The sequence below is a fragment of the Arachis ipaensis genome, chromosome B4 (assembly GCF_059453495.1).
Source record: "Arachis ipaensis isolate K30076 ecotype BB chromosome B4, ASM5945349v1, whole genome shotgun sequence".
Lineage (NCBI taxonomy): Eukaryota > Viridiplantae > Streptophyta > Magnoliopsida > Fabales > Fabaceae > Arachis > Arachis ipaensis.
In genome coordinates, this window is record NC_142439.1 from 142176732 (window position 1) to 142190540 (window position 13809).

At 31.3% G+C, this 13809-nt stretch overlaps 2 protein-coding genes across 5 annotated transcripts; both read right to left on the bottom strand.

The window, feature by feature from the left end:
• Positions 1–1179: 1179 nt before the first annotated feature.
• LOC107635320 (ATP-dependent zinc metalloprotease FTSH 3, mitochondrial) lies at positions 1180–5723 on the bottom strand. 4 transcript variants are annotated; one of them, XM_016338772.3, is made up of 7 exons: positions 5423–5723; positions 5097–5322; positions 4734–4861; positions 3628–3941; positions 2901–3059; positions 2655–2820; positions 1180–1926 (listed from the first exon to the last, which is right to left on the bottom strand). In XM_016338772.3, exons 1-5 carry the CDS (start codon positions 5471–5473, stop codon positions 3014–3016), a joined length of 765 nt encoding a protein of 254 aa, XP_016194258.1. In that variant the 5' UTR covers positions 5474–5723; the 3' UTR covers positions 1180–1926; positions 2655–2820; positions 2901–3013. The 4 variants fall into 4 exon arrangements, with proteins under 4 accessions (XP_016194258.1, XP_016194257.1, XP_016194259.1 ...); XM_016338771.3 differs by having other exon boundaries at positions 1180–1941; XM_016338773.3 differs by lacking the exon at positions 1180–1926 and adding an exon at positions 2352–2556.
• A 1241-nt stretch (positions 5724–6964) lies between these two features.
• LOC107637288 (glycosyl hydrolase 5 family protein-like) lies at positions 6965–10888 on the bottom strand. The gene is made up of 3 exons (XM_016340720.3): positions 10295–10888; positions 8582–9173; positions 6965–7427 (listed from the first exon to the last, which is right to left on the bottom strand). The coding sequence occupies exons 1-3, from the start codon at positions 10874–10876 to the stop codon at positions 7006–7008; spliced, it is 1596 nt and encodes a 531-aa protein (XP_016196206.1). The 5' UTR covers positions 10877–10888; the 3' UTR covers positions 6965–7005.
• Between the last annotated feature and the right edge of the window lie 2921 nt (positions 10889–13809).

Genomic DNA, 13809 nt, shown 5'->3' on the forward strand with positions numbered 1-13809 from the left:
TATCTTTGTCTAAGCACAATCCAGTATTGTTGTCTTGTAAATGCAAACCAGAATGAGATATGAACTTCCAAGAACTACTTAAGTCACTTGATGAGCAATCAGATGAGACAACAGCAGGATCACCTTCTGTTCCAAGAGATTTCAAACAATGATCTCCATTCAATTTGATCTTCTCCCTCTTGATTCCACCCACTTGCTTTTTTACAATCACCAAGTTCAATTTGGTTGTAGTTTTGATCAGCTTTCACACAGCCCACTTTGTGGGTGATATAAGATGTGGGAATATGGTGCCTTGTACACATTAAAGCTAATTAAACCTCTAATAATAACAATAATAATAAACCCATATGTTCATTAAGTTTGTGTTATGGCGTGCATAACATTAATTGAAATCAATATTAGTTCAAAAAAAAAAATATTTTTGAGAGACTAATAATATAATTTTAAAATTCTTTTGATAATTAATCAAAAAAATTTTACTATCTTTGAGACAAACTTGTTTGATTTTTATAATGACTACCTATGTAATATTTAATAACATCGTATTATTAAATGATTTAGAGTTAATACTCAATTTAGTTTCTGAACTTGTAAGTGAATCTCAATTTTATAATAACTACCTATGTAATATTTAATAACTATGCTAGAGGAGATAAGCTGTTATGTGATGAGAATCTTGGCTGGGAACAAAAAAGAGTTAGTTGCTTATATTGGAAGGCTAACACCAGTGCAGCAGAGTAGACTGGAAAGAGAGAAAAGAGAGACTAACAAGTGGCGTCCGATTCCTACTGGAGATGACAATGGTGATGTCTTCGAAGTGCAGTGCTTGCCATCAAAGGTGAGTGTCCACCTGGGTAGAAGAACTTGTACATGTCGCTTTTGACAATTGATTGGATTGCCATGCAAGTATGCATGTGCTGCACTAGCCTACTAAAATCGTAGACTAGAGGATTATGGACATAATTGGTTAACTGTTGCTGCATATAACTCCACATATGAGTATCTGATCCAACTTGTTCTAAGCCTAGAGTTTTGGGAAAAGGTTAATATTGCTCCAATTTTATCACCTGTGTATAAAAGACCAGCCCATAGTCCTAAACAAAAGAGAGACCCAAGGTCAGATGCACCTGTAACCAATCCTGATCCATACAGAACAAAGAGAAAATACGGCCAGATCACTTGCAAATAGTGCCTAAAGGTAATTTGCTTAATTTGTATTCAAATTTTTTGGGATAATCATAATTAATAATCATCCTCATGTTCATTTGTAGACGGTCATAATGCAAAGACTTGGAAGTTAAGAAAAATGCTATGGCAGGTAACAGAGGGTCACCACCTCAAGGAGCACCAGTGGATATAGATGAAGATGATGAACTACAACAAGAGATGTACTGGGAGGAGACGTTGGAAGCAGCGGAAGCAGAGGGCTACAATGATAATGCTTCAAATACTGCATCACAGGTTTGAACTGTCCATGTTATATCATTTACTTGTCTCTTGTTGAATAATTAGTTTAGGGAGTGATAATTACTGTTTTTGGTTATGTGTTTGTTACCAACCCACCACCTGCTCCGTCTAATCAGACCGTAGTTCGGCCTTCACCAATTAGACCGCCTCTATCCAGGCCACCCACCACAAATGTCACTACAAGTGGTGGAGGAAATAAGAAGCTACCCAATAGGAGATTAACTATAGGAGGCCTCCAGGTTCACTTGAAACAAGATTCCAACCTCCTAGCCCTACCAACACTGCTCCTAGGGCTGCCGCACCGAACGCTGCTCTATCCACAAATCATATCAGGCCCACAGTGAGCTGTCAAACCATGTAGCATGCTAGCCGTGAAACTACCACAAGGTTTATACAATTCATGTCAACTTCATCTATAGGGGCAAGCAGCAAGCTCATCTACAGCTAGATGGCCATCACCTGCATTTAGGCCACCTGCAAATATATCAGGAAATGGACTCTCAAGCGGAAGCAGCAAATCTACACCAAACTAATGAGTTGAATGAAAATATGTGTTTATCTTGAGTTCAAACACTAGTTATGTTTATGTTGAACTAGACATTGGCTACATAGTTATGTTTATTTTGGGTTCCAGTACTAGTTATGCTTATGTTGGTCTAGACACTAGCTATATAGTTATGTTTATTTTGGGTTCAAAAACTAGCTCTTTTGTGAAGACTGAAGACATTTGCTATGTTATGACTACTATTTACCTACTTGGATTATAATGTTGTTGGCTTTCCCATATGGTCTATACGTACTGTAGTTTACTTAGGTTCTGACTATCGTTTCCCTATCTGTATTTGCGTATTCCAGGTTATATCATGAAAACTACATCGATGTCATAGTACAATTAAAATAAGGGTATAAATAGGAAAATATATGACCATCTAAGTCTACATCTGTCAATTTTAAAATCGAATAGGGCCATAGGGGTACATATATCAAGAAAGAAACACTGTTACCAACAACACATACTCAGCCTCCAAACCCAGACACACCCATCCCCAAGAACATTCATTTCTAAACCCAGAAAGCCTCAACTACATCCTGAAATAAGAGCAAAATCATGGTAAAACACAACAAAAACTCCACCGATAGAAATGCAAGCCACAATCTAATAGAACGAATTCTCCCTGTAACATTACCTAGCTTCATCACAATCTTCATATCCTTCTCCTCTGCTACAGTGCTACTCGAATCACATTCGCATTTCCAGTGCCACGGATGTCATCTTTCTTTGCTCCTATTAGTGCTTTGGCCAACCCTATTCATTCTCCTTCAATCTCATACAAAGTATTGGCAATCCTTTGTCTGCAAATGAAAACAACATAAACCCTAGGTATCAACAAAACCCCAGCACCATGAAAAAAATAGATTAACCTTGTACGTACCTTCCATTGAGGACAACTAATAACCCATCTCCCAGAATTAGTAGCTGTGCCAAACTCAAGGAGAATCACGTCCATACCACAGTTGCATTTGCCATCAACTTTGCTCTCACCCTTCATCCATGAACTTGCAGACCCAAAAAGACTGCTGCTACCGTTCGACTGCGTTTACGGGATTACAAATTAGTTTTCTCTCTTTCGTGGTCAGATTTGTAAGCATTTAAATCTTTCAGGGTCAGTTTTGGTAGTTTATTCTTATTATGTATTAGAGTATCGATCTTATCCTTCTCTTTTGTTCATGAATTTATCGGTTTCGATCAAATTCCTCTAACTTTTTCTGTAGCACTACACAACATCTTTTTAACAATGTACCAGTAAAAGCGTGCACGTTAATTTATAGTTCCACAATAAAAGTATCCTTTTAAAAGGGTACATAGGAAATATATCCAGAGAAATACTTCTCTTGCATAGGCACCAATTACTTGTGTTACTTGAGTTCTTAGGATTTCGCCCTTATGATTAACACTAGTAACACTGCTACTCAACTTATAATGCCATAAGAGTTAAACGACTCAACATTGCTGTCTTGTGGAAGTTAAATTTTATTATCTGGACTAATGGATTGCTAAGTCAGTCTACACCAACACCAAGTCCACCTTACAATGACATTATCATATACAGCAGGACCAGGAGTAACAGGAAGGATACCGAAAACAAAGCAAGACAATACCTCATCAACTCCTGCTCCCAATCCACTTCAAAAGAATATGTAACAGGAACATAATCATGGGGTTCAAGGCCTAGTTCTTCTTGTGCTGCTTTTAAATTCTCCTCAAAAGATTTCACACTTCCAATATTGAAATAAAATTTATACTGCCCACCAGTTCCCTTCGCGGGGAGGGTTCCTTCGACAACTTCACTGTCTGTTTGGTTACGTGGAGTATTCCTCACGTATATTCTGGCAATTGACTTATTTATTGACACAACAATATGGTCTACTAAACGTGGCTCCAAAAGCTCATATTTAAACTCCTGAAAGTTAATCTGCACATAATCAAATTATTCTTGATGTCAGCACGAAATCATATAACGAAACAGAAGAAACTAACAAAACCAGACACAAAAAAACCATCTTATAGCCAGGAGGAACAGTGGTGTAATCTCTTCTTACAAATCATGCAAAGTCATCCTTATTATAGCAAGCACTGCACAGCTCAAACAAAATTCAAGACTTGCAACGACCAAATTCTTGAAATGGAGCTTCAATACAAGCAAGCTGTTGGTGACAGCAGCATAGAGCTCATCTAGCAGATACACCATTTTTCCCATATGAATAACTTTAGCCATAGAGAAATTCACCAAGTAAAATCAGTAAGGGGTATATCAATTAAATGAGCTTCATATAAGAGTCCCTGAAAATAAAACTTCCAATGGTACACGCATGCAAATGAGGATAAGGACTAAGGAGAAGACAAGGAATCAGGGAGGGCTCCTAATGATATAAAAAATGCAGGTCTCAGAAAAGATACTGATGTAGCATCAAAAGAATTCAGCATACAACGTAATGTGATGCATGATATAAAATAGCACCAGTTTTTATGAGCTCTGCTATTTCCATGTATCCCAATACATTGAAAGATGAAGACAATTGAGGCAAAAAGTATCACTTATCTGGGCAATACATGGTGAACTTTTCATGCATTTGAAATCACTGATTTCATCAAATGAAAAGCAGGTATTTGTATATCTCAAGTTCTCAACTCAACCCAATTTCACTGATCCAACAAATTCAAACCAAGCAACAGGCACTGGTAATATGCTTAAAGCTATGCTTACCTGTTGCCCTTCAGGACGATAAAAGCATGCAACCGTGATTAGCGCCATTACCAAAGAAGAGATAAAAAGTTGCTTAAAGGGAATAAAGTAAACATTTCCATGATCATCTCTGTTTGTCTCTGACTCTTCTGAAATTAGAAGGAGCAAACGTACACATTACAAAAGTTATAGCACGATACGCCAAACCCAAGAAGAATAAAGAAAAATTAAAAGAGCATCTACAAGTCTATAAGAACTACACAAAAAGTTAAACAACTGTTAACCTATTATTAGTTGATATTAGTGCACCAATCACACAATTTGCAATGATCAACTTCCCACAATACACAGTACACAGATGGCACAGCAAAAGCCCTAACTTACTATTCTTCTTAGATCTTTCGCTGAAAAACAACCGGTAATGAATCTTAGGGTTCGCCGGAACACACTTAAAATCAGGCAAACTGGAAAGGATTCCGTTTCCACGAGCTCTAGCATGAGCAACATATCCCCTGAAAAACCTTAATCCCAATTCTGTTCCTTGTGAATGCACATTCGTTCGCGTAGCTCCGAGAAGGGTTCCCAATTTCGCATCACCGCGCAAATATTCCTGCAATCCAAATCCAAAGTTGGAACTTCTACACTATATTCTGAGGTGCAAACGGAACTCGGATCGAAAGAGGGAAAAAAAAAGGGAGAAGGTTTCTTACTTTGGCCCGTGAAGAGCGCGAGAGTGAGCGCCCAATCCTTGAAAAAATCATGATTGGAAGAAAACACAGACAGAGGAAGAAGAAGAATTAAGCGTGAAGAGTGAATTGGATAGATCTAAACAAAGGATTCGGGAAAGAATGAGGAAGTGTGTTAATATCGGTAGCGAAAATAACATGAACGACGCGGTGGTTTAAGCTTTTTGTTTTGTCGACATGCCAAGTGAGCAATATGATTCTTTCACCCTTTTGGTTGAGAAAAGATATTACCAAGATATTGTATAGGAAAAAAACTTTTGTAGACAACGATTGATGTTTTTGTTAGAAGCTATATGTGCATGCGCTGCTCGTGGTTTTTATTTAGAGTAGTTTGTTTAAATACTTCCTTTTGTGTGGAAGATTTTGGAAATTAACATGAGCCCCAATAATCCTATGACTAGTTATAAGGACATGGATTTATCTAACCAAAAACAAAAAAACAAAAGAAATTGGATTTAAAGACTATTTAAATGTATTATGAAATCTCTTATTCCAAAAGTTTAAGTTGAGAGGAGAAGATACTGTAAATGATTATATTTTTAAGGGTAGTGTTAGGGAGCCAATGGCTTAAGCATACAATGTGTAAATAAAATGATTAGGGATAATAAACATCTTATATCATAAAGTCACTTATCCCAAAAATTTAAACTAATTTTGGAGTTCACCAAGGATCGAACTCTTGACTTTTCAAATCTATAACTCTAATACCATATCCAAAACCACTCATCCCAAAAGTATAACCTGACAAAACAATGTAACACTAATGGTGATATCTCTAATACTTCCTAAACCTCCATTGTACATATTGTACGATAACCATCGGCTCTATTTTTAATACTTCTTAAGTAAGAGCTTTTTTTGCGTTTGTATTATTTTTACATAAGTCTTATTTTCTTCTTTTATTTGTCTTATGTTATTTCTTTTTATTTTTGAGGTTCACCAAAGATTGGACATAGAATTTTGATACCATATCATACAATCATTCATTTTTAAAGCTTAAGTTGATAAAAAAAATTAATATAAATAATCATACCTCTAACAAAACGTATATGAAAAAAAAATTACAATATTTAAGTGTGTGACATGTGTGTTATGAATAAATCAAGGATTCTAAAAATCAATTCAAACGGATCGGGTGAATTAAAAATTAATGAAAAGTGCGGTTTGATTTGTATAAAAATCTATATAAAAAAAAATATTTTAGAATTGGTAAAATTGGTATAAATCGATTGATCAAACTGAACAGAAACCTAGTCGATCGATAGTTTAGACTAAAAGTTAGGATACAAAATTTAAAATTAACTTTTATTGAAATGTTGGATATTGTTTTTCTTTCAAAATGTTTATCATCGTGGATTAGACTCCCTCTAAAGTGATGAAATAATGACTTCCTAACTTTAGGCTATTTTCACTTAATAAATGATAAGAGAATGAATGTATTCATTTTTTATAAATATGAATAAAACACTAACGTCCAATGGAGGATGATAATGTTCTCCACATAATGGCCTCTATGGCAACATATAATTATGATAAAAACAACATAATTATTCAACATTTGTTGGAACCAATTGAAACCATTGACTCTGGGGATTATCCAAACACCCAGTATCATCTCCAACGCAAATGCATTTATTTGTGACTAATATTGATGAGTTTCTATCTTTGTCTAAGCACAATCCAGTATTGTTGTGTTGTAGATGCAAACCAGAATGAGATATGAACTTCCAAGAACTACTTAAGTCACTTGATGAGCAATCAGATGAGACAACAGCAGGATCACCTTCTGTTCCAAGAGATTTCAAACAATGATCTCCATTCAATTTGATCTTGTCTCCCTCTTGATTCCACCCACTTGCTTTTTTACAATCACCAAGTCTAATTTGGTTGTAGTTTTGATCAGCTTTCACACATAGCCCACTTTGTGGGTGATATAAGATGTGGGAATATGGTGCCTTTGAAGATGGATCTGTACAAATTAAACTTAATTAAACTTCTAATAATAATAATAATAATAATAAACCCATATGTTCATTAAGTTTGTGTTGTGGCGTGCATAACATTAATTGAAATCAATATTAGTTCAAAAAAAATATTTTTGATACACTAATAATATAATTTTAAAATTCTTTTGATACTTCGTCACAAACTTGTTTGATTTTTATAATGACTAACTTTGTAATATTTAATAACATGGTATTGTTAAATAATTTAGATTAATACTTAATTTAGTCATTAAATTTGTATGCAAACTTTAATTTAGTTTCTAAAATTTTAATTTTTTTTTTAGTCTCCAAATGTTGCAAATGTGATGACTCAAATTAGTTCCAAAATAATTTTTAGCACAAAAATATTAACAAAGCGTTCACATGAATAACTAAATGTCATACTGAAACTTGTAAATCAATATCATTTTTATTTTGGCATTCAAATAGCCCATAATCAACGTCAAATTACTTGCTTTAGAAGAAACGGTTTTAATAAATACTACTTACAAATTTATTTTTAAAAAATTTGAGTGTCAAAACAAAAATGAAGTTGGACTCTGTTCAACGTGGCATCCAACTATTTACGTTAGCGTTCTGTTAATGTTTCTGTATAAAAAATTATTTCAGCGACTAACAAAAGTCACACTCATAAAATTTGAGGATTAAATAAAAACCATTAAAATTTTAAAAACAAATTTGTGTGCAAGTTGAAGGATTAGATTGAATATTATCTTAATGATTTATTATCTATTTTAAAATTACTTTTATTTTTAAATCACCGTAATGTGTCATCGCTACTATAATCATTAATGACTATTTTTGTCTTTAATTTAAAAAAGAGAAATGCTATTTGTACACCAAAATCAGTCGCTAAAATCGGCCATCAATGTATTTGTGTATAAATATATGTATAATTTAATTTATTTTCAATGTGTATTTGTATTTAAATATGTACTTTATACTAGTGACTGACTTTAGTGGCTAATTTTGATATTCACGTAGCATAACCATAATAAAAAAGAATATTAACTTTGATTAAAATATTTTAAAAATTAAGAATGAACTTAAAATTTAGTCTACCTATAACGTGTTAAAATAATAGTTTATCCTTTATAATTAATATGGTATGGCATACCTTGAAGTGTGTTTAGCAATAACTGAAATCTCTTACGGAATTGAGGGTAAGTTGTTCCATTCCAATAGAAGTTGTTTAAACCATAAACTTCAGGAGCATCAACATTCCCTTGTCTCAAATAATAGCTACCTTGCAATCCCCACCAACACCAATCAATGTCTCTCTCAGCAAGGAAAGTCAACATGCAAGTCAACCATCTCTCATCACTCTGTGCTCTTGCAATCAAATCCATCCCAAACTCACTTATGAACAAAGGTGAATCGTAATCATCATCACTAAGGACAAAACCGACATTTTCCTCTAGATCACTCTTCATTGAAGCACACACAGAATTTGCTGATTTATTGCCCCAGTTAGGGTTCCAATAAGGGTAGTTATGTGCCTCAAACACAACCTTGTTCTTTGGTTCTACGTTCAATGGAGTTTGCTTCAAGAATCTGAGATCGGATGCGTAGTAAAAACCTGAGAAGATCATCAACACGTTTGGGTTTTGGTGGTGAATGGCTAATGCTGCTCGTCTCATGTTACTATACCAAGCTGCCACATTTTGATTGGGCCCACGAAGTTCATTCCGCAAACTAATTGCAACGATCTATTGGGTTCAATAATGTCAATTTAAAATTAGTTATCAATTCTTGATTTCGAACAAGTGATTCCTGGTTTCATGCTATCAGAATTTATATATATATATAAAATAAAATTATTTTTGTGAGGGAAAGAATTTAAAATAGAAACAAAAGAGAATTAGAGAAGAATCAAATCAATTAAAAGAAAAAAAAACAAAGATAATTCTATTTATGAAAATAGAATTGTTTTTGTGAATTCGGAAGAATTTAGAATGGGAACAAAAGAAAATTAAATGAGAATCAAATCAATCAAAAGAAAAAGAAAAAATATTCCATTTATAAAAAGTAAACAAAAAAAAGATATAATTCACTAATAAAAATTACTTAATTAGGCTGTTAGACTCGCATTTACTTTTTCTAATTTTCTTAAAATTCGATCATTGTTAAGATAAACAAAATATTTAAAAATTATTTGTCTACAATATTTATAAATACATGTAACGTCTCATTTAGGCTGTGTTTGTTTCTAGAACAGAATAAGACAAGACACTGAAAATAAGATATAAAGAATAGAGACACAAAATTTTATCTTCTTATATTCTATTTGGTGATAAATTAGAACAAATTATGAAAATTTAATTTATTCACATTTTTTTCATTCAAAAAATTTGAGACAAAAAATATAATAATAAAAAATATAATTATAAAAAATTAACAAGAATAATGAAAGAAAAAATAAAAAATAAGTTGTGTCTTTTATTAGTGTCTTCATGTCCTTTCTGGATACAAAATACACTAATTCAATGTCTCCATGTCTCTTCTATCAAATACAATTTTGTGTCTCTGTATTCATATCTCAGCATCCTATTTCTATAAACAAACCCAACCTTATATACACATTAATCGATGGTTGCCATGTGTTAATACATACACATCAGTATTTTTATTAACAGTGTCAATATTTAGGTATATAATTGAAATATATTCGAACCATTAGAAAAAAAATTGAAACAAATTAAACATAAAAGATAATTTTAAAAATTTTAGGAAAAAAAAAATATAATCTACCCTAAAAATATTTTAATAAATAATACAACATTTGTTACCTTCTAATTAATTAGTTATAAATAATAATATCGATACTCACATTAGATAAATTCTTGAAAAATTGAGCTGCCAAAGTGTGTCCTTGCACCCACTCATCAGGATCAAAACTTGAGTCTCCAAAGAAACCATTGCCGTCGTCGCTGTCGCAACACCATTTCGGCTTGCTGACGTGGTTGTCGGCGACAACCATAATGTTGGCACTGAAAAGTTGTTTAACAACAAAAGCATAGGCTTGAGGATGAGTCATGTTCAAGAAATCATTGTTATGCTTCATGATCCCTAATTTGATCTCTTCCAATTTCAAATCATCAAGGGTTTGTAAAATGGTTTGATTAAAGTAACGAGTGAACATGAAGGTTGGCCAAGTGAGACGAACGCAATTAAGGCCAAAAGAAGAAATGTTGGTGACAATGTTGCTTAGAGTTTGTTTGTGCAAACCCTCTGCCAACATTACACTCATGTGTGATGGCCAATTTGCACATCTTAGCTTCACACGTTGCCCTGTCTTTTCTTCAACAATCCTTTTATTGTTGATTGAGAGAGGATAAGAAAATGAATGTGATGATGCAAACACAGCTTGTAACACTATGAAGATCAATAGTAGTAGTGAAGATTTTGCCATTATTTAGCTTTTGTTTGGGGGGAGAGGGTGGGTTTTGATTTTTAAATATAATGTATAGATTCAATTATAAATACTCCTACACACTTTATTTTGATATTTAATGGCATTGATTACTTTCTTTTTTTATCATCAATCAACATCTTCTATTTGTACGTAATTAATGTACGTAGCAGGTGCGATACACGGAAAATGTTTATTTTTTATTTATATTTAAAATATATTTTTTTTTAAAATTTATAAAAATTTATTTTTTTAAGTATTTTTTTATTTGGTTCAAAAGCAAAAAAAATTTGTCAAAATTAAAAAGTCTTTAAGTGATTATAAAATGATATCTTTTATAAAGTAAATTTTATATTCATTATTATTATTAGTTGTTTTGAATCTAATTTTATTTTAACTGACATTAAAGTTAATCATATCATAAAATTTTGTTAAGATATTTTTTTTTTCGAATAGAGAAATATTTGTATTTTTAATTGTGCATTATATAAGATACTCTTATAAAATAATATCAAAAGAAAGAATTAATTAAGAATAGTAATTATTGATTTATTCTTAATATATAAATTACAATTACTTCTTTATTAATTAGAATTTCTGACACTTGTTTAAGTGGACTAATGAGATAACCACTAGACCAATCCAACTTGGTTATAATAGAATTTATATAAATCACATTTAATGTATGTAATTAATAATAAATTAGAATATTATCTTTATTTTCTAATAATGTAATAATTAGAATATTATTTTTTTTATTATCAAAATTAAATTTAAATATTTTATTTAAGAGATTAACATATTTATCCTTTAATCAAAATTTATGCATTTAATTATCATGCTTTTAAGATTAAGAAATAAATTATTAATTAATAATATAATAATTTAATTTTCTAATTTGAGAAAAAAGAATTATGTATAGTTGTAATATAATTCATATAATTTATGTTTAGTGTAATTAATAATAAATTAAAATATTATTTTTTTCTAATAATATAATCATATATATCCCTATCATTAATTAATTTAAAACATTAATGCACGCATTCTAACTTTAATTATGATATATTTATAAAATATGTTTTATTTATTTAACTTATTTTATTGAATTAAATAACCATAATTAATTTATTATCACTTTGTAATACTTGGGACGACTAAATTCTCAAAGTAGATCCTGAGATTGACGTCGTGCATTAAAACCGTCCTTGAGATTCTAATTGTATCAATTACATCTTTGATATTGGAAAAATTGCACCATATTAGTTTCTGATCTGTTTTTCATTAACGACGCGCTGACGTGGCTCGATGACATGGATCTTTGGTTCGATGACGTTAAAATTTTTAATATTTTTTGATACACTCAATTTAATGATATTTTTTATTATACAATTTTTTATAATAATTTTTTAATTAATAATTTTAACTTGTATGATTAGGGCACATGTTAGCTAAATCCAAAATTTTATTATTACTTCTTGTGTTTATTTTTATCTATTTTAATATTGTTCAAACCATTGTTACAATAAGTGCTTATATTAATTAATAGTGTAGTATATGAAAAGCCTGCCTAGATAAGTTATAGATAAAATAAATTATTATAATCAACAGTATAAATCTATCTTATTAATTTAGTGAAAAGTCAATTATATGGGGAATCGAACATTCTTAAAACGGATGGGAATAATGAATTTATATTAGTTAACAAATGCCTTATCAAGTATTCTTAAAATATTTATTAAGGTGTTAAATATTAAAAAATTTGTATTAAGAAATATTATTATACTCTTAACTTATACTCTTTACTAAATCAATATCAATATCTCATATAATTTTTTTAATAAAATATTGTAGAAAAATTATATAATTAAAACTAAAATTTTTAAAACATTTTATAAAAATATTTATATTTAAATAACTTGTGAAAAAATAAAATTAAAATTAGTGTATTCAAAGCTATTAAAAATTTTGAATTTATATAAAAAAAAAAGAACAAATTGATAAAGGGACTAATTTGGTGCGATACATTCAATTTGAAGGATTAAAATGAGTCATTTGATACAAAGTAAGGGGATCAATTTAGTGCATATGTAATGATGACATAGTGGATGACACGAGGACAAATAACATTGTGACACGTGACATAACCATCCATGTCAGCATGCCATGTGTCGTTGACCGACACGTCATCATACCGTTACACGTGGTCATACCAAGAGGTGACACGTGTCACCAAAGATCCACGCCATCAAGCCACGTCAGCGCGTCGTTAACAGAAAATGGATCAGGGACTAATATAGTGCAATTTTTCTAATTTCAGAGACATAATTGGTGCAATCGAAATCTCAAAGACGGTCTATTTAAAACGGTTATAACGTACAAATCAATGTTGGGAAAGAGATAAAGATGTTATTCTATGGGTCAACTTTAAAGCCAGTGGATTTGGATTTTCTAAATTTTAAATTTTACTTTAGAGGATAAAGTGTAATCTTTATCATTTATTTTATAGGTGGGATCAAGAGAAAATATGAGAGAGAAATTATTCAATAATAAGAGATCATATTTTTTCCTCTAAAATAAAAATTCAAAATTTAGAGGATCCAAATTCAAAGCAAAGCACACCTATGGTGATCCTATGTCAGCAGCAGGTGGGATCCTTGTGATGGGATGCAATAATAGATGAGATCCGTTTTAAGTAGTGGACTGGGTAATTCGGTAGGTTTTGTTGGGCTTTTCGATAGATCTCTCTGCATTCCAGAATTGTTATTAGGAATAAATAATCATTTTTAACTATAAAAGATTGAGATGCTGATAATATTCACTATGATTAATTTAAATTAATTTTATAATCATAAAAAATTTGTCCCGTTTAATATTTTTAATCAAACGTCAATTTTTTAAATTTAACATTAATTTGACTTTTTACATGGCTA